Source organism: Hyaena hyaena, unplaced genomic scaffold (genome assembly GCF_003009895.1).
Source record: "Hyaena hyaena isolate Hyena2069 unplaced genomic scaffold, ASM300989v1 scaffold_129, whole genome shotgun sequence".
In the NCBI taxonomy this organism is placed as follows: Eukaryota; Metazoa; Chordata; class Mammalia; order Carnivora; family Hyaenidae; genus Hyaena; species Hyaena hyaena.
Genome location: NW_024080763.1, coordinates 2,383,053 through 2,404,008, shown reverse-complemented (window position 1 = coordinate 2,404,008; position 20,956 = coordinate 2,383,053). Strand labels below are relative to the sequence as shown.

Sequence of the window (20,956 nt, the reverse complement as noted above, 5' to 3'; positions counted from 1 at the left end):
GGTTTCCATCCCCGGGCTCCGTGGTTCTCATTCAGTGGCCTCAGAAGCAGACCTGAGTCCGCTCCCTCTAGGCTAACCTACCCTCCCACCCCACCAATGGTTTTCATAATGCAACTATCTTAGTCGGCTCGGGCTGTTGTAACAAAACCCCGGGCAGGTGGCTTACGAACAGAAGTTTATGGCTCACGTGTCTGGAGGCCGGGAAGCCCAAGGTCAGGGCGTGAGCGGGGCTGCCTGTGCTGAGGGGCCCCTGCCTGGGTCACAGCCGCCCCCTCTCACCAGATCCTCACCTGCCAGAAGAGGCCAGGGGGCTCCTGGGGCCTCTCGTACCAGGACACAAATCCCACTCATGAGGGCTCCACCCTCCAGACGTGAGTACCTCCCAAAGCCCCTACCTCCTCATAGCATCACCCTCGGGGTCAGGACTTCAACACACAAATTCTGGGGCGGGTGGCGGGGGGACACAAACATTCAGGCCACGGCAGTGACATTTCCTGTTACTTCCCTTCCTTCTTCCCTGTTTGAGGAGCCTTTTCCTCTCCTTCAGCTGAGGTTTGCAAGCCTCTGACTCCTGGAGAGCCTGCCTTCCTCCTCCCTTTAAGTGTGCAGCCGCGGCTGCATCTACGCGATGACAGAAGCCATCTATGCCAGCAAGAGTCAAGTCACACGTCTGAGGAGGTTTCAAGTCAGGACCCCCTGCCAGGAGTGTATCTGGAGACTAGACTATTCCACAACCTTCCACGTGTGAGGCCTGCTTGGCAGGAGAAAGCCTGCTGGGCCCAGTCAGCGGTGGATGTGACTATGAGCACTGAAATGTCCCCAGTGCCTTCCCTGGTCCACTGCTGAAGAAGCTCCCCAACGCTCTGATGACTCATCCTCGGTGGGCGTCCTGGAGACACAGCGCTTAGTGAGGGCTCCGCCCGCGCAGCTGCCCTCTCTCCCACAACCACTCCGCTCCTTTCCTGCCACCACGGGGCTGTTTTCCATTGGCTTTCGCTCGATTCCCAGGACCACTGATGCAATTCAGCTCAACACACATTTTCCGCGTCACCGCACTGCGCTGATAGTTCTGGGAATCGAGCCGCGCCTCGCGATGCCATCACCTGCCAGGCTCGGCGGCACCCACGTGCTGCGCCAGCTGGAGTCCCCTGCCTCCCCCACATCACACTTTCAAACTTGTTTTAAGTAATAGAAAGCTTAAACGTAAAGTAATTACATTAAGTAGTTACTTCAATGTAAAGTAGTTTAGCACAAGCCCTCCATCCCACATGGATGCCATCGGCGAGGCAAAAATCACGCTCTTCTGGACAAAAAGTTCCTCGGCCTATCTTAACAGTTTACACTGAGAGTCTGACACAGGAATCTCCACATTTAGAAAAATGAACAGTTTTCTTCTACCGAAGGATGGGGAAAGAAAGGACAGGGCAATTATCTTCTGATTTAGAGATTCTCAATTCATTCAAAATGCAGAGGATCGCAATGTCCGTATTAAATACCAGACTCTGATAAATTTCAGTGTAGTTCCACCTGATTCACTTTTTCCCTCTTCCTTCTACCCTGGGGACATCATCCTCAGGATTTTCGGCAGGTCTGCTCCGTGTCCACAGTGAGCAAAAGGAGCCGCTCTTCCCCATTGGGTTCACCTGCGAAACGGAACACCACCGCACAGGGGAGAAAACTGCAGAGGGCAATTCAGAAACCACTGCAAAGGGCACTCGGCCGCTGCAGAGAACGGCGCAGAGAGGAAATCGAGAACATACGCAATAGTGTGGAGGCCTCAGATCCCCCAGGGCCAGCTGTGTGCCTCTTGCTGCTGGGGCACCGAAGGCCCCCAGTGTGCAGAGGCCTACGGAGGGGTGCAGGGACCACCCCTCCCTCCAGAGGCACCCTGAGCTATCAAAAGCCCGAGGGCAATACAAAGAAAAGGAGCAGGAAATGGCAGGCTGACCACATCTGGCCACCGGGTCCCAGGACCTCAGGCCACCGCTGGAGGCCGCTTCCTACTCCTTGAGGGGACGTCCGCAAAACTTCCGTCGCTCGGCTGCTCCCTGGTTTAGGATGCAACAGGAGACTGCTGCTAACGTTATACTGCAGGGGCAGACAGTAGCTGAGCAAATCCACAGAATGAATCAGCCTCCATATCCCCAAAAACCAGACTTCTAGGGGCACCTGGGGGGCTCAGTCGGTTAAGAGTCTGACTCTTGATTTCGGCTCAGGTCATGATCTCATGGTTCATGGGACCAAGCCCCATGTCAGGCTCTCCCCTGATAATAAAGAGCCTGCTTGGGAGTCTCTCTCTGCCCCCCCCCCCCCCCCCCTCCCCCCCCCCCCCCCCCCAGTTCATGTGTGCACGCTCGCTCTCACTCAAAATAAACAAACATTAAGAAACAAACAAACCAACCAAAAGCCAGAATTCTAGGAGGGCAGAGAGGGGAGAAAGGAGCCATAAGTATCAGCCCAGCAGTCGATGGCTTGCCTTTGACGGCTGGGGGTTTTCAAGACAGTGATAATCAGACCAACACGAGATTTCTCATTGGCAGCCTGGACATCCCAAGGCTCAGAAAAAACAAATTCAAATCTAGAACCCACTACCAGTCAGCAGAGGACAGGAGCACCGCCCCGATTGGGGAGTAAAACAGAGAAGAAACAAGTGCTTTGGAGCTCAAGGTAAATGCCCACAGTCAGGAAGTAAAAGACCAGAAGCTGGAACTCTGATATGCTTGCATTTCAACCAAGACTGTAATGTCAACAGAGGAGACGGCTCCCAGGTTCACGGAGCTCTGGGAATAGGAGGGGAACCTCAGCCCCCCACCCCCCTGCCGGGCCCCAGCCAGGCTGCACTGAAGCCCCAGGGCACTGCTCCCTGCTCCTCCTACAAAACAAACAAAAAATCCTTGGTCATCAAGCCAAGCCTTTGTTGTTTCTAAGAAAAAGACTAACCCTCAGAAGCACGCGTGGGAGAAGAACATGAAGATGGGTGTGAAAAGGACACTTCAGGGAGATATTAATTAGAGATGAGAGATGTGTCATAACCTAGAGGGAACAGGGTGACAGTCATCAAAGATGACTCCACTTTGCTCCTAAAAGCAAGGTGACTCCGTGAGAGCGTCCTGTGCTGAGCAGGCACCGTCCACCAGGCCCGTGCTCTGTTTGTAAGCAGCAGGGCGAATCGTCTGCCTCCCTCTGCCTCCCCCCTCTGACAAGCATACACACCACACGTACACGCACGCTTCCCTGCATCTGCTCCGCGCTGAACTTCTCCGTGTTGCAGCCACTTCACAGAACGGCTGGGAGCACCGTGCACAAGGCACCGGCCATCCGCTGGGGGCCTCTGTGGCCCAGAGTCACAGAGGGAGGTCAGAATGGAGGGTGGGTGAGTCTGGAGCAGAATGGAGGGTGGGATTGTCATGTTGGACAATCCCAATACCCCACCCCCAAAGCTCCAACCCCTCCAGGGGGAAGCTGTCATGACAGACCAGTCATGAAACTTATTTTAAAAAAGAAATGATTTGGGGAGCGATGGGGCGGACGTGCCAGCACCACCATGAGCCAGGAGCTCTGAAGACATTTGGTGATTGAATCTCTGTTAAGCATCACGAGAGAAGGGCGTCATTGTCCGCATTCTATATGCACACAAACTAAGACTGAAAGAGTCTTTTTTTTGTGTGTGTGTGTCTAATTTATTTATTGTTTACTTACTCATTTTTCTTCTTTTTTTTTTTTTTTTTACAAATAGTTTATTGTCAAATTAGTTTCTACATAACACTCAGTGCTCATCCCCAAAGTGCCTTCCTCCATGCCCATCCCCCCCCCCTCCCCCCCACATCCATCAGTCCTCAGTTTTTGTCAGCATTCAAGAGTCTCTCATGGTTTGCCTCTCTCCCTTTCCCCCACCATTTCCGCCCTTCTTCTCCCCCTTGTTCCTCCGTCAAGTTCCTCCTAATCCTCCTATACGTGCAAACATATGATATTTGTCCTTCTCTGCCTGACTTATTTCGCTCAGCATAACACCCTCAAGGTCCATCCATGTTGCTACACATGGCCAGATTTCATTGTTTCTCATTGCCATGTAGTATTCCATGGTATAGATAAACCACATCTTCTTGATCCATTCATCTGTTGATGGACACTTAGGCTCTTTCCATGTTTTAGCTATTGTGGAGAGTGCTGCTATGAACATTGGGGTACATGTGCTCCTATGCCTCAGCATTTCTGTATCCCTTGGGTAAATTCCTAGCAGTGCTATTGCTGGGTCATAAGGGAGTTCTATTGTTAGTTTCCTGAGGAACCTCCACACTGTTTTCCAGAGGGGCTGCACCAGTTTACATTCCCACCAACAGTGTAGGAGGGTGCCCGTTTCTCCACATCCTCACCAGCATCTAGAGTGAAAGAGTCTTTTTTAAAAAAAAAATTTTAATGTTTATTTATTTATTTTTGAGAGAGAGAGAATACAAGTGAGTGAGGGGCAGAAAGAGAGGAAGACGCAGAATCTGAAACAGGCTCCAGGCTCTGAGCTGTCAGCACAGAGCTCGAGGCAGGGCTCGAACGCATGAACTGTGAGATCATGACCTGAGTGGAAGTCAGATGCTTAACCAACTAAACCACCCAGGCATCCTTGTAATTCTTTTTTCTTTTTTTAATGTCGATTTATTTATTTTGAGAGAGAAAGAGAGCATGCGCAGTGTGCAAGCAGGGGAGGGGCCGAGAGAGGGAGAGAGAGAGTCCCAAGCAGGTTTCACACTATCAACAGAGAGCCCGATGCAGGGCTCAAACTCACAAACTGTGCGATCATGACCTGAGCCAATGTTGGACGCTCAACCGACTGAACCACCCAGGCACCCCTAAGACTGAAGGAGTCTTAAACAGAGTTAAACAGCTAAGCGCCCAAGTTACAATGTGAACATCAGGTATGACACAAAAGCCCAGGCACAGTTGTAAGCCACCGCCATCTGACTTGCAAATACAAGAGCATAAGCCAAATGCAAGTTTCCCGGCAGCGTTTGGGGTCACACTGGAGAAAGGCAGTGGGGCTGAGACAGGCGTCACCAGCTGGCCCGAGGGAGCTCAGTGTCCCAGGCCACTGGGCCTGCTGTGATCGTCTGCTGGAAGCAGAGCAAAGAATTCTCCACGACCTTGAGAGTGCTGTGGGGGACTGGCACACGGCCGCACTGTCGCCATAAATCAGACGGCTCTGGCTCCGGACATTCCATCCTTCACCCTTCTGAACCTGACATTCTCTTTGATCGAAGGGTGTGGAGGCGGCTTCCTGCTGCCCTGCAGGACACGTGTGCAGTGCTCTTTGCCAGTCTCAGAGACCATGGGCTTCCCAGAGGGGCACGCCACGCTCAGGGTCTTTGGGGAAGGAGTCAATCTCGGTCTTATCTGGCCACCCTTGGAAAGCACCCCCCGCATCACAGGGCTCATTCCCGCACTGTTCTCACCCCAACCCGACATCAGAATCAGAATCTCCTGGGGAGATTTAAAGACACTGATGCTCAGAGTCCTCCCCAGAGATTCTGAGGGTCAGGCGTGCAGAGGGGCCCTGGTCTCTAAAGCTCCCAGGTGATCTGAGCCCCGCAGAACCTGGCTGGTGTCTCTTCCCTTAAAGCTGCACGAGCTCAGAGCTCTTCTGCAAGTCCTGCGAATCAGGAAACCCCCTCCCGGATCAGTGTGGACCGCGGGCTAAAGTCTCTTGCGCCCAGACTCTGCCCAGAGCACCTGCATCACAGAGGCTCCGACTGCTGCCCGCTGACGGCTGATCAGTGGCTGCCTCGCTTGAAAAGCCTCCAAGGGGGCTTCCTCCCTGACCCTCAACCCTCTCATCATACCCCCTCCCCAGCCTAACAAAGGTACAAAGCACACTGTTTACACCACAGGGCAGCAACTATGAGTTTCCATCACTGAATCCCCAAAGCCCAATCAATATTTCCCAAGTAAATGAGTGATGTATATTATGACCCAACAGAATGGATCATCATTATGCCTGCACTGCTACAGAAAACTAGTATTTTGTTCTTTATATATTGCTTATAAAACCAAAAAAAGGAGGGATTATTGTTTCAAAATAGCACTTCTCAAACTTCGATCACCTGCTTATTATCTTCATGAATTTTTCCATATCCATGTAGCACCTGCACTATTACTTCAGATTCTTATTTAAATCAGGAATTTTAATGGAAATAAGATGACGTAAAAAGAAGCCTTATTCTAGAAGGCAGGACAGGAAAATAGCTTCATGATCTTGCAGAAGGCAAAAAAAAAAAAAAAAAAATTAAGCATGCAACAAAAGGAAAATACTGATGATTGTTCTGTATTAATTTAAGAACATCTGTTATTCAAAAGATACTGTTGGGGCGCCTGGGTGGCTCAGTCAAGTTATATGTCTCACTCTTGATTTCAGCTCAGGTCATGATCTCATGGCTCTTGAGTTTGAGCCCCATGTCAGGCTCTGTACTGACAGCTCAGAGCCTAGAGCCTGCTTCAGATTCTGTGTCTCCCTCTCTCCCTGCCCCTCCCCTGCTTATGCTCTGTCTGTCTGTATCTCTCAAAAATAAATAAACATTAAAAAATAAAAATTAAAAAATTAAAAATTAAAATGGATAACATTACTCACACGCAGAGGTAAGATAAGGAGTGTGAAGATATATTACTGTGTATACATCTGACAAAGGACTCCTATCCACAGTATTTTTAAAAAGGGCAAACGTACAATAAAGCATCCTATAAATCAATAAGAAAAACAATGAACAAAAGAACTGAGCAGGCATTCCCAAAGAAGACAGTCTGACAGTGAATGAGCATAAGTCATTTGTCTTCAGGAAAACACCAATGAAGGCCACGATGAGATACTAGTATACACACACCCATACGGATACAATTAAAAAGACATATACCAAACATTGCAAGGAAGCAAAGCAACAGTGCTGGTAGAGAAGTGTTGACGGGCACAACTGATCTAGAAAACCCTCTAGGAGAATTTACTAAAGATATAAATACCCATGCCCTGTGACCCAGCAATCCTACCCCAGTGACATAACAAACGGAAACGTGCTCACACATACTACATAAGAGTTTAATTCAGGAAGGATCCTGGAAGCACTATTTGTGATAGCCGAACACTGAAAACAGCCCAGATGTCCATTACCTTGAGAATGAATACATAGATCTGGTATAGCCATGCCAAAAATCAAAGAAAATACATGAACCATAAGTATGCACAACATCATGGAGGAATCTCGTAATATTAAGTGACAGAAATCAGACACGGTGCATGACTCCATGAATATTAGGTTCAAAACCAGGCATGAGGAATCTCTGATGGAGGTTCTCTTTGAGAGAAAACAGGGCTAGTGACTAGCTGGGGTGGAAGGGAGGCCTCATTGACCTGATCACCTATTTCTGATCTAAATGATAGTTACAATAGTGCATTTACATTATATGCAAGTGGTGCATGTGACAATCCAATGTGTTAGGCTTTTATGATTTCTATACTTTACTACATGTGTATTATACAAGAAGGAGACAGAGAAGAAGAAGAAAAAGAGGAGGAAGAGGTGGAGAAGACTTTGTTTTTTCTGACAATGACATCATACTAATACCAACCAAGTCTACTTCTCTAGTTCAGAAAGAGGAAAAGAGAATTATGCCAAGTGAAAAAAGCCAACCTCAAGAGTTATATACCATATGACTTAACCCATCTAACATTCTTGAAAACACAAAACTGTAGAGATGGAGAGCAGCTTAGAGGTTGCCAGGAGTTAGGGTGTGTGCCTATGAAGAGACGGCATAAGGAAGTCCCACCGTAAAGGAACAGCCTAGTATCTCTCTGCTGGTGGTATTTCCATGAAACGGCATGTGTGATACAAGGACACAGGACTATATGCACACATAAACATACACGCACACACGTATAATGGGTAGAATATGAATACACTCTGTAAATTTTGTTATTGTGCCACAATGATGCAAACTGTCAGCACTGGAAGAGGCAGAGTGAAGGGTGTATGGGACCCATTTGTTCACAACTTCCTGTGGCTCTATAATTGTTTCAAAATAAAGGTTGGGTTTGTTTGTTTTTTTTTTAAGATCCCTTTAAAAAGACTTTCTCACGACATATTCAGGGTTATTTGACATATCTCATAAAATCAACAGTTGTACAGAAGCATCACAAACTTTGGGGAATTCTCGTTTAGATTTCCGCAACCTCACCCAAACACATCCTAAAAACCTACAAAGGCTCTCAAAAGGAAAAATTCTCAACAATGCTTCAACCTAGTGCCAGATGCGCAAGAATATTCCCCACAGCTGAGTCAGACGGAAACAGCTGGGGAAAAAAATGGAGACAACAGAGGAGGGGCAGGAAACCCTTCATCCCTCTTGCACGCCTCTATTTTGAAGTTCAGGGTCTGCAGCCACTAGAAAACTGGATACCATCTCTAAGGCTCAGATGTGGCTGAGACGGCCAGGCGCTCACCTCTCCTCCCCAACCCCCATCGAGTTTTCACACTGTTCGGTTCAGAACCTTCCAGAAAATAACAGGACAGGAAGGAGAGACAGCCGACACAGAGAATGACAGTGTGGCACAAAGATAAGAACACTGATGACAGCAAAGGAAGGTCATTACGCTTCTCCCATCCCATCGGACCAGTGTCGCAAGAACCGCGGCCAGGAAGAAGTCAGCGCCTTGGGGAAGCAAAATTATAAAGAAGATGAAGGGCTTCCTGGAACTGGAAACTGTACAGGGGGCTGCATGCTGCCCTGGCCAACATCTACAGACCCGAGAAAGGGCTGCAACTGCACACACACACCCCCACCAGTGGAGGAAATCTGGCTGCATTTTGCCTCATTAAAAGATGAGTAAAGATGGGGTGCCTGGGTGGCTTAGTCGGTTAAGCGTCCGACTTTCGCTTAGGTCATGATCTCGCGGTTCATGGGTTCGAGCCCCGCGTCGGGCTCTGTGCTGACTGCCAGCTCAGAGCCTGGAGCCTGTTTCAGTCTGTGACTCCCTCTCTCTCTGACCCTCCCCTGCTCACGCTGTCTCTCTCTCCTAGAAATAAATAAAACATTAAAAAATTTAAAAAAAAAAAAAAGATGAGTAAAGAATAAACACTGATAGGCAGCCTATGAAGGACAAAATTCCACAAAAAAGAACATGAGATATATTGCCCAAAAGACTCTGAGAAATAATGTACCTCTTAAAGTGGTTTCGTGTAATAACCAGGAAAATATTTTCCAGAAATTATTTATCCCAAGTATAGAAAAAAATATTTAAATTAAGGCCAAATATCAAGAAATCTATAAATCCAAGGGCAGAATTAAAACCTATAAGGAAAGATGTATTATTTTTAAATGGGGATCATTGCCCATGAAGTAAAGAAAAATAAATAAAAAGTGTAAGAAATTGAAAGAAAAAACAAACTTGTCATTATTAGCATATATTATTATTTTATACCCATATCCAAGTGAATATATACATGAGCAACGTTGCTGGATATAAATCGGCCTAGAAAACATCAACTGTCCTCCTGTATACTGGCAATAAAGAGAAAACTGAAATTAAAAGCATTGCAAAATAGCAAATATCTAAGAATAAATCTATTAAAGATGGGCAAGATCTCTTGATTGTTAGATATTTAACATGATCTAACTAGTGGGGAGATATACCATGTTCATGGATTACAAGACATAATGTCGTAAATACGTTATTTCTCCCCAAATTGATTTATGACATCAGTGCAACTGTCATCAAAATCCCTAAAGTTTTCAGAAAGGTATTTGAAGAACCTGACTGAGTGGTGTGCGTGTGTGTGTGTGCACACAATGAGTCAAGAATAACCAAAACTTTTAAAGGAGAACTAAGTGCTTGCTGTACTGGATATCAAGATTTGTTATAAAGCTATAGTAGTTAAGAGAGTAAGGTATTTCATGTACCAGTAGAAAAATAAATTAATGATAAAGAACAGCAAGCCTGAAAACAAAGCCATGCATTATGGTCTCTTAATCCCCAACAGACACTGCAAAACAGCAGGCAAACAATTATCATTCCACTTGGGTACTTCAAGGAAAAAAATAAAACTGAATTCTATCTTCATATCATAAACAAAATCCATTCCAGGTGTTTGAAGACCTAACTGTCCAAATTAAAAAAGGAAAAAGGAAGCTTTAGAAGATAGTATAAAATATCTCTATGCCTATGAAGTAAGAAAGGATTTCTAAAACAAGTCACAAATAGTAGCAACCAAAGGAAAAAAACTGATATATTTGACTACATTACAATTAAGAATATTTGCTCATTACAACCCCACAAGAATGAAAAGCAAGCCAGAGACAGCTTACTTACTACAGCTTGCTTACTACCAGGACCTAAAATCCAAACTCAGAGTGGAAAAATTTATAAGAAAATAATTGAACAGAAATGTCACCAAAAAAGACCCAAATGGCAAATAAATATCTGAGAAGATGCTAAACCTCATTATTAATTAGGAAATGCAAATGATATAACAATGAATCATTATACACCCACCAAATTGGCAAAATATTAAAGTCTGATCATACAACAGTTATTCAGAATATTAAGTCAGGAGTTTACACAATGTTGACAGGACGTCAGAATGGCATGGCCCCCTGAGAGAAATAACGGAGCATTTGTTCATCAGTGAAGCTTAATCCAGCTATTCCACATCGAAATGTATATATACTTGGAGAAATTCATGTCCATGGTACTAGGATGTATGTCAAGTGTTTTCACAGCAGCACTTTTCATAAAATATAGAAACTGGAAATAAATCAAATATCCATCAGCATTCAAATGGGATAAAAAATTGCTGTGTAGTTCTATGATGGAATCCTATATAGTGATGAAAATGAATGAACTAAATAAATACATAACATTGATTTAAAACATTATTTGTATGACTGAATATACACAGTATAATTCCACTTATATAAATTTCAAAATTAGGTCAAACTAACTTATTGAGAGATACAAATATAAGCAGTAAAATTATGAAGAAAATCTGTTAAAATTGGACTAGAGGTTATCTCTATAGTGGAAGGGATAAAGATGTGATAAGGGGGGCGCCTGAGTGGCTTAGTCGGTTAAGCGTCCAACTTTTGCTTAGGTCATGATCTCGCGGTTCGTGGGTTCGAGCCCCGCGTCGGGCTCTGTGCTGACTGCCAGCTCGGAGCCTGGAGCCTGTTTCGGAGTCTGTGACTCCCTCTCTCTCTGACCCTCCCTTGCTCATGCTGTCTCTCTCTCTCTCTCCTAGAAATAAATAAAAATAAAAATAAAAAATAAAATTAAAAAAAAAGATATGATAAGGAAGATTGATAATACTCTGCTTCTTGACTCAGATGATGGTTACACAGGGATTAGCTTAGCAAATATTTGTTAAAAGAACATATATATTATATGTAGTTTTTCTATATGTCTGTTTTATTTAAAAATAAAATCAGGAAATATCCTACATGAAGCAGTTAAGCGTGAAATGTTACTGCAAAATATCACATCAGTGATGTGGTAACAAATTTGTAAAGATTTCAGAATGCAGGAGCGCCTGGGTGGCTCAGTTGGTTAAGCACCTGACTTGATTTCAGCTCAGGTCCTGAACTCATGGTTCGTAGGACTGAGCCCCACGTTGGGCTCTGGGCTTACAGTGCAGAACTTGCTTAGGATTCTCTCTCTCCCTCTCTCTCTCTCATCCTCTCTCTCTCAAAAATAAATAAATAAATAAACTATAAAAAAAGAAAGTTAGGGGCTCCTGGGTGGCTCAGTCTGTTGAACACCCGACTTCAGCTCAGGTGGGTTCAAGCCCTGCATCGGGCTCTATGCTGACAGCTCAGAGCCTGGAGCTGCTTCTGATTCTGTGTCTCCCTCTCTCTCTGCCCCTCCCCTTCTTGTTTTCTCTCTCTCTCTCTCTCCCAAAAACAAATAAACATTAAAAATATTTTTTCAGTATTTCAGAATGCATATAGAAAGGACAAAAAAAGAAATGAATAGTAACACTAATTTTTTTTTGCTTGGGGGGTACTATAAATGAGACAAAATTCCTTATGAAACTTAAAATACTCCAACCATATGATCCAGTAATTGCGTTCCCTGGGATTTGCCCAAATGAGTTGAAAACATGGCCACACAAAAACCTGCCCATGAATATTTATATCAGCTTTATTCATAATTGCTGAAACTTGGAAGCAACTAAATGCCCTTCAATGGATGTGTACATTGTGTGTAGTACAGCCAGACAATGGAATATTATTCAGTGATAAAAAGAAATGAGCTATCGAGCCTTGAAAAGACACTGAGGAACTTTAAATGCATATGACTAAGTGAAAGAAAGGAGAAAGCTACATGCTATATGATTCCAACTATGTGACATTGTAGAAAAGGTAAAACTCTGAAGATAGTTAAAAGATCAGTGATTGCCGGGGGTTTAGGGGAAGGAGAGAGAAATAAGTAGCTGGAGCACCAGGGATTTTTTTGGACAGTGAAACCATTCTGTAGGGTACTCTAATAGTAGCTACGTGTCATTATACCTTTGTCAAAACCCAGAGGGGGCAGCTGGGTGGCTCAGTTGGTTAAGCATCTGACTATAGCTCAGGTCATGATCCTGCGGTCTGTGAGTTCGAGCCTCGCGTCAGGCTCTGTGCTGACAGCTCAGAGCCTGGAGCCTGCTTCAGATTCTGTGTGTCTCTCTCTCTGCCCCTCCCCTGCTCATGCTCTGTCTTTCTCTGTCTCTCGATAATAAATAAGCATAAAAAAAAAAAACAGAGAATGTGTAACAAAAACCATGAAACTTCATGTAAACTATGGACTTCAGTTAATAAGACTGTATCAATATTTCAGTTAATAAGACTGTATCAATATTCCCATTACTTGTAACAAATGTGTCACAATAATGCAAGATGTTAATCACAGCGGAAAGCAGAGGAAGAGCAGAGACGTGCAAGAACTCTCTGTACTCTCCCTTCATTTTTCTAAATCTAAAATCTAAAACTTCTCTAAAATAAATAAGCTGACAAATTAACAAAACATGAGTACATACATTGCAAAAACAAAATATATCAATAGGGTGATGATGTCTTCAAAATAAACGTTATCAAAAGAAAATCTGATAGATCATTAACCATGAAAGAAAGTAGATTTATCGAAGAACTTCTTGGGTGGAACATGCCTAGTTCAAATGAATTCACTGTCTCGTTCTTTCAAACTTTCAAGAACTGGATCATTCTATGTTCCTGCACTGGTCCAGGCCTTTAAAAATGTGTGGCAAGGGCTCACATGAATGACTGTTACGAAGCTCGTTCACTGGAACCTATTTGTCAGCCACTGTCACTGTTGTAAGCGCTTTATTGAAGTTACCTTATTAAATACTTATCCCAATACTATAGGGATGGCCAACTACTACCTCCATTTTGCATTTGAGAAGATTGAGGCACAGAGAAGCTCAATAACACATCCAAGACCACACAGCTAGTAAATGGTGGATTGGGTTTTGAGTTCCACTCAGTATGGTTCTGAGTTCTTAACTACACTACACTGCCATGTATAAACAGAGGGTCCCTTGTCCTTCACATGTAAGGAGGTGTTGTAAATTAACACACACACACACACACACACACAGAAAATGGGCAAAAGGCTACAAACGTTACTATAAACCTTTTGAGATGGCAGTAATCATTCTGTGCAGTCACTTCCCCGCCACCACCACCCCCCCCCCCGCCCGCCAAGGAAACATGAACTTGAGGAGTGGGTGAGCAAAGACAGACGTGGTGCGGAGATGTTCACAACTAGAAAGAACTGTTTGCTGCGACTCCATATAAAAAGGGAAACCACACCATGTCATAAAAGAATGCTTGATGATTTAAGAGATAACAGTAGCACGTTAAGTGAGAATAGAAGGTTATAAAACAAAACTAGTTCAATTTCACAAAAAGTGTGTGTGCAATCTACACACGCACCTATCATTTTGTTCCTGATGCTTGCATGTGCACATGTGATAGAGTGGAGAGATAGGCTCCAAATGTTGACTGCGACTATCTCTGGAAGAGAAGACTGTAAATTTCTTTTATTCTCTTCTTTGTTTTTCTGTATCTTCCAAATTTTCTGCAAGGTGCATCCACTACTTTCATGGTTAATATGTTTCAGAAGCCAGGAAAGAAATCTATTCGAGAACAATTTCCACTTTAAGTGAAGTAAATTTATTTTCCTTTTTTTAAAGTTTTAAGGTGTGACGTGGTAAATTCGGTTTTCTGCTAAACCCACCCCGGAGCCAGCGGTGTAGAATTACAGAAGAGGGTCCTATCACAGAGGCATCAAGAGGATGGGAAGAAGACAGGCAGAAGGTCACATGAGCAAAACCCCAGGAGCAACGAGGAGCACCTGTGCTGACCTCCACTGCATGGGCTCGAACACCACTAAATGTCTCCTCTGCAAATGGACAAGTGAGCAGAGCCCATGGGTGTTCCCGAGCACATCAGAGCTCTATCCCCCGACCCCGTCTGGGAGGAATTTCTCTGCCGGCAAGTCCACGGGGGCTCTGGTCCCAAACCAAGGCTCCTGCAGCATGTGGCCCCAGGATCACCACACCGCCCACATGGCATTAACAGACACTCAGCTTACAGTGCTCCATGGGCAGTGGCAAGCCCAGGACCCCCAACCCAACCCAGGGAAGGCTTGACCACAAAACCATTGCAAGAACAAAATAAATCCCTTCACGTTGCAAAGGAGGGCTAGGAAATCCTTAAAAGGAGACAGAAAAATAACTTTTTTTAAAGTTTATTTATTTATTTTGAGAGAGAGAGAGCATAAGCGAGGGAGAGACAGAGAGAGGGAAGGAGAGAATTCCAAGCAGGTGCCACACTGTGAGTCCAGAGCCCAACGCGGGGCTTGATCCCATGAACTGTGAGATCAGGACCTGAGCTGAAATCAAGAGTTGGACACTTAACTGACTGAGCCACCCAAGTCCCCCCTCCCCCCACCCAGGGACTGAAAAATAACTTTCCAGGCAAGTTTGAGACAGAGTCAAAAGTGGGGGAACTAGCAATGCGTGGGGGAGCCACTGGTGTCCCAGGTGCCCACATTCATCAGGTTTCCCAAGCAAGGTATGTCCGAGAGGGGTGCGAGTCCATCCCAATCCTGCCCCTTGCCTCCCCTCTCACTTCCAAAGGGGTCTAAGATACAGACATGACTGTGTATCACAGTGGGGACCACATCAGCCTCACCTCCTCCAGAATCGGGAGCCTGGGACTCACTCCCCTGCCCTCAACAGCCATGCCAGGTGTCCAGGGGAAACCAGAGCTGAGCCCCAGGGGGCCATCTGCCCATGCAAGGATAAAGAAAGGCTCACAACAAGGGCTTGAATGCGAAACCAAACTGTGCCCACAACAGTGAAAAACTCATGTATCTCACATGCACAAGCGCATGAGCATGCACACACACACAGACACACGCAGAGACACACACTCACACACAACGTAGGTCAATATCCCCAAGGAAGATACCTGGTGAAGGCCTCAAATCTCACCCAGCCCAGGCATGAGGAAGCTCCCGTTCACCAACATGCATCCCTTTGGGGAAACTATTCTATTTCCAATTTGGGAAAACCATTCTACTTCCAAGATGGCGGGAAATCACATTCCTTTCCTAAGGATCAAAGAATCCTTCCTATGGAGGCTATAGCTTGGCTGTTCTGGGCCATGAAGAATCCACTTGAACACACACAGAAAGCATGTTGTATAGCTCAGAATGCTAGTTGCAGCACAGGGAACCAACACTGGGTGTATCCTGAAAGGAATCAGAGAAGCCCAAGCTCTTGGGACTCATATCCTCACAGAAGAGAAGAGCTGTCTGAGAAAACTGAAGTTCTAAGGCAGGACTTGGCAAGCCTCGGCCCATGCGATGGCCAAATCCAGGCCACCACCTGTGTTTGTAGGGCCCAAGAGATAAGAACAGTTTTGTAGTTTTTAATGGTTGCATTTTGAATGGTTATTTAAGTACATAATATCTTTAATTTTGCTTCTTGGCAAATAAACCACATATTTACGATCCGATCCTTTAAAAATGTCTGCCAATTCTTGTGACTGAGGCACACACAAAAAACAAATCCCAGATAGCAAATAAAAGGCATCGCTAATGCTCGCTGAGAGCTTGCCGTGCACTCTGTGCGCGGCATCCTTCAGACACTATTTAATCTTCACATAATCCCGCAAAGGGATGTCTTCCCCACTCTGCAGAGGAAGACATGAGTCACAGAGAAGTTAGGGACTTGCCCAGGGTCGCACAGCCAGTGAGGGTCAATCCTGATCCAAAGATCCCGTCTCACTTACCAACTTGTTTCCCTTTGGAGAAAATACACGAGCCATGTTTCTGGCACATGACATGTGTGAGAAACAAGTGCCTGTCTGGCTGCGGTAAAAAAGGAGGTGGGGGTGCTGGGGTGGCTCAGTCGGTTAAGCATTTGACTTTGGATTTCAGTGCAGGTCATGATCTTGCAGTTTGTGCATCTGAACCTTGCAGGGGGCTGTGCGCTGATGGTGCAGAAGCCTCCTTGGGATTCTCTCTCTCTTCTTCTCTCTCTCCCCCTCCCCAGTTTGTGTGCTCTCTCTGTCTTTCTCTCTCAAAATAAATAAACTTAAAAACAAAAAGAGGCAGAGGTCAGAAATGAGGAGCAAATAGAAACAAGCAAATTGTCTTGCGGCCTCAGCTCAGAACTGGCACCTTGACATCCCATCTTATTCTACTGGACCCAGCAAGGCACACGGAGCAGCCCAAAGTCAAGGGGCTCCCCCCTGCTGTGAGGGGAACTGAAAAGTCCCACAGCAACGTGGTGATACAGGAAGGGTGAAGGACTAGGCCAATAATGCAAGCAACTGCATGAGTGATTTCAGGACGATATCGAAGATGCATTTTGGAAACCTGCCTGAGCTGACAGTGCTCCTCAGTCACATGTCCTCAAAGCCAGAGTCCCCCGGGGGAGAAGTCCACCTCACCCGCTCACATGACCAGATGGGGTTAGTATCAGGACTACCCACCACCCTGAAGATGAAGCGGGTAACATCTCCTCCATCTGCTACCTGGCACACAGTATAGGTGACATCTGTCCCATTTGCTACTTTGCACATGACATAGGTGACAACTGTTTGACTTGTCACCTTGGGCACAATGCAGGTGACATCTGTCCACCTGCCACCCGACCCCTTGATTCTCGCTCCTGTCCAGCAAGGCCCCCCAGGGAGATCTGAGGAGGGAGGAGGCTGAACACAGGGTTCTGAGAGGGCTCGCCTATATGTCTGAGCCTCCCCTCACACCCCGTGCTGCCCAGCACCTCCCCCGGGCACTCCCGCCTGACCCCAGGCCAGGGTCCCTAACTGCCATGGTACCTGCCTCCATGCACCACCTCCATGGCCATGTCTTCTCTCTCCCTTCTATATTTGCATATCATGCCCCCCCCCACAGCTCCTCTGCCCTCCCAGGTTACCCCCAATTCCTCAATTTTGTTTTAACAGAAGGGCGGCGTAAAGAAGTCCCATAGACCAAAATCACTTGTAGTGCACTCAGTGCGTCAGAGCCATGCTGGCTGCCCTGGGACCAGGGACCTCAGTCCACGCCAACAGCGCTCTGACGCCGAGGCCAGGGGCGCCTCTGAGTGGGCTAGCACACACGTGCGTGTGTGTGCGTGCGTGTACACACATGTGTATAGAAATGGGCCTTGAAAACTTTCCGAAAATGCCTCCCCAAATTTTAATAACTTCCAACCAACCCTTGTGCTGAAGCTAAAAAAAAAAAAAAAAAAAAAAAAAGATCTGGACAAAATATTTTTTCAAGTGTTTAAAGTACTCAAATCTTAACAAAATAGTAAAGGACTCTGTGGCCCAGATGTGACGGAAGCAAGAACCCAGCCCTAGAAGGCACTTAACCCTGTGGCATCTGCGATCCTGAAAGAGCAGCTAGTGGTCTGATCAGCCTGCTGGGACAAGGGGACCAAAGTCATGGCCAAGGCCCGCCCGAGATGGGGATCTGATTACCTCCAATATCACTGAGGCCCCAAAGGTCACAGGGTTCGCCAGGGTGAAAAGCAGAGATGTAGCAGGATTCTCACATAGAGAGTCGTGACCCTGAGGCCCTTCTTTCCAGGAAGGAACTTTATTCCTCCCAGCACCACTCAGTTGGGTTCGTACCCAAGGAACTGAGCCCCAGAGGCGCCTGGGTGGTTCAGGCAGCTAAGTGTGGACTTCAGCTCAGGTTATGATCTCATAGCTCATGGGTTTGAGTCCCGCATCAGGCTCTGCGCTGACAGCTCAGAGCCTGGAGCCTGCTTCCGATTCTGCGTCTCTCTCTCTTCCCTTCTCCTGCTTGTGCTGTGTGTGTCCCACACTCTCTTTCTCTCTCAAAAACAAACATTAAAAAAATAGTTTTTATTAAAAGAAGAAAAGAACTGAGCCCCGAACACCACATAGCGTAGTTTTTTAATGTATTTTCTACTTCTTAGTCTCCACATATGGTAACACACAGACATGAAGTCTGATTAAGTGGTCTCATTTTACAAGCTCCTGAGGGATGTTGTCACATATGTGTATGGCCAGGTTGCCTTGAGGGTTTTTTCCTCTCCTTAGGGAGGGGGCCCTACCACAGAGACACAGCCCCACATCACGGGTCCTGAACACACCCTCCCCAGGTGCTGGGTCCTCCCAATGGCAATGGGTAGAGCACGTGCCTGTTGGCTTTAAGACAGGATATAATTCTCACTTGTTAGTGATTACAGAAGAATTTCTGTTTTAATCTTAGGAGGCACCGTGAGTCACACCTATGGTTTCTTAGACAGCCAGGTTTTGGTTAGAAACACAGCCCCAAACCATCACAGTGCGCATCAGGGAATTTACAACTCCCTTTCTGACGATTGACTCGATTACACGTGGATGGGCTCCTGTGGCAGCAGAAAACAGGTAAAGGCAAAGTTGTGAGACGCTGTGTTTATCTAAGCCGCTGTACCGCTGAGCAGAAAGTCTAGACTCAAAATCTTGGGCAAATCTCTATTTTGCCACCTACAGGCTGCATAAGCACAAGCAAAGGACACATACTACCAAGTCTCATTCTGATCCATAAAACATGGATAATGGTGATGATGATACCAGTAACATCCACTGCACACAGAGAGGCACTGGGGGATATTGCACATGAGGCCCAGTGCCTGGCCTTAAGCGACCGAAAGCTGAAATGTGTAAGAAACGGTTGCTATTAATATCAGCCGAAGTGCACTCCTAGATGCCAGAGCTTAGAGTCATAGAGACACAATAATAGTGATAATGGTCATAGTCAATCCCAGTATAGCCAGCGCTCGTGGGCCAGAGTTGACCCAGGAGTCTAGAACTAATGGCTTCGACCATCCTAAGGTAAGTAATTAAAAGACAAATATTTTTACAACGCAGTTAAGACCCCAAGACTAGCATCACGTGGTTTGTAAACAGGAGACTTGCTCTCTGACCCCGGAGGCCCCTAGGTCTGGCTGGGAGATAAGAAATGTACACGCAATGTTCATGGGCAGCTCTGAGGCCGCAGCAGAAAGGAAGTGAGTTGCCTTGGGAGGGGGTGCAGGGGGAGGGCAGGGAAAGCAACCCGTGGCTCCAGAGATTCCAAAACGACTTCAGTTGTGCCAAGGGGGGCAGGGAGGGGATGTGGCTGTGAGTTACTGTGCCCTGCAGGACAGAGAGCGGCTCTGAATGTTTGTCCCCCCAAAAAGTAACGGTAAAGGAGAGGCCAGAGAGGCCCGCGGGTGGCGGGCGGCCCCAGCAGCCCCGGGGGGATCTGAGGCTGGCAGCATCACCAAGGCACCCGCCCTCCCTGGGCAGGCATAGGCTCTCCGCAGGGCCTCACTCACTCTCTCTGACTTCGTCACAGGCCACGGGAATGCTGTGATCATCACTGGCAGGCTTCTCAGAGCTCTTGGTTCTCATGCCTTTTCGGCTGCTATTTTTACCTAAAAAAGAAGGAGAGAGAGAAAGGGCTTTACTTCCACATATGTCAGAGTCAGTCTTCGTGGGATGGTGAGAAGTCAACCATCATCTGCAGGGCAGCGCCCCCCCACCCCGCCCTCTGCCTCCCCTGTCCCCAGTGACGGCAGCCTGGACGCTGAGGTGCTTGTGGTCATCGGAGATGAAGTGTGTCCTTGTGAACACCAGGGAAATTAATACTCCCAATAAAACGGTGTATACTTGCGGCCGTCACTATTCTAAAACTGGTAGTACTTTGACCCCTGCTGGGCCCCAGACAGTGATACCACACCTAAGTGATAAAACGGAGCTGGAATCCGGACTTGTGACCACAGAGCTAGCATCTCCCACCTTGCTACCCATTCTCTCCAAGGCCCTGGCTGGGAAATGGGGGTGATGATGCTCCCACCAGGCAGAGAGATTCCTCACCAGAGTCTAGGAAGCCTTTCTTCTCATTCCTTCCCCCTGGCCCTTCCATCTTCATGTCACCTGGACTCGCTCTCTCTGCTCCTGAAATACCAGCTTCCTTTCAGCCTTCAGTTCCTGTGCCATTCCTCTCCTTCCACTGTTCTCTAACTCCCGCTAATCTTGCATATCTCAGCTCTGGCATCTCCTCGCTTGGCTTTCCTGAACTCCCCCACCTAAATCAATGTCTCCTTGGATGGGCCCTGAGAGCACCTTTCTTAGGTAGAGTTGCCTGTATGCGGAGCCTGATGCAGGGGTTCAGTTTCACATGATATATTGAGGGAAGGAGGTTCTAAAGGGAAAGCAGAGGGAGAAGCAGGCTGGGGCAGAGGAAGGAGCTAAGTAAGGCTGTGTTCTCGCTCAGCCAGAGGCTGATTCAGCCTGACCCCATGGGGACCTCTGGGCCACGAGCTACACACAGCACTGTCCCCACCTGGAGACAAGAAGCCTCCTTTTCTACAACCAACCAGGGAGTGAGAGACGTAGGTTTCCAGGGGCAATACTT

General features: G+C 46.6%; 1 protein-coding gene across 1 annotated transcript in view; it reads right to left on the bottom strand.

Moving 5' to 3' along the window:
* CPXM2 (carboxypeptidase X, M14 family member 2) overlaps positions 1–20,956 on the bottom strand; it is a 136,689-nt gene that overhangs the window by 106,698 nt on the left and 9,035 nt on the right. Inside the window, exon 2 of the mRNA XM_039237960.1 lies at positions 19,875–19,973. Within this exon, the coding sequence (XP_039093891.1) occupies positions 19,875–19,973 (99 nt within the window). The remainder of the gene's footprint in view (positions 1–19,874; positions 19,974–20,956) is intronic.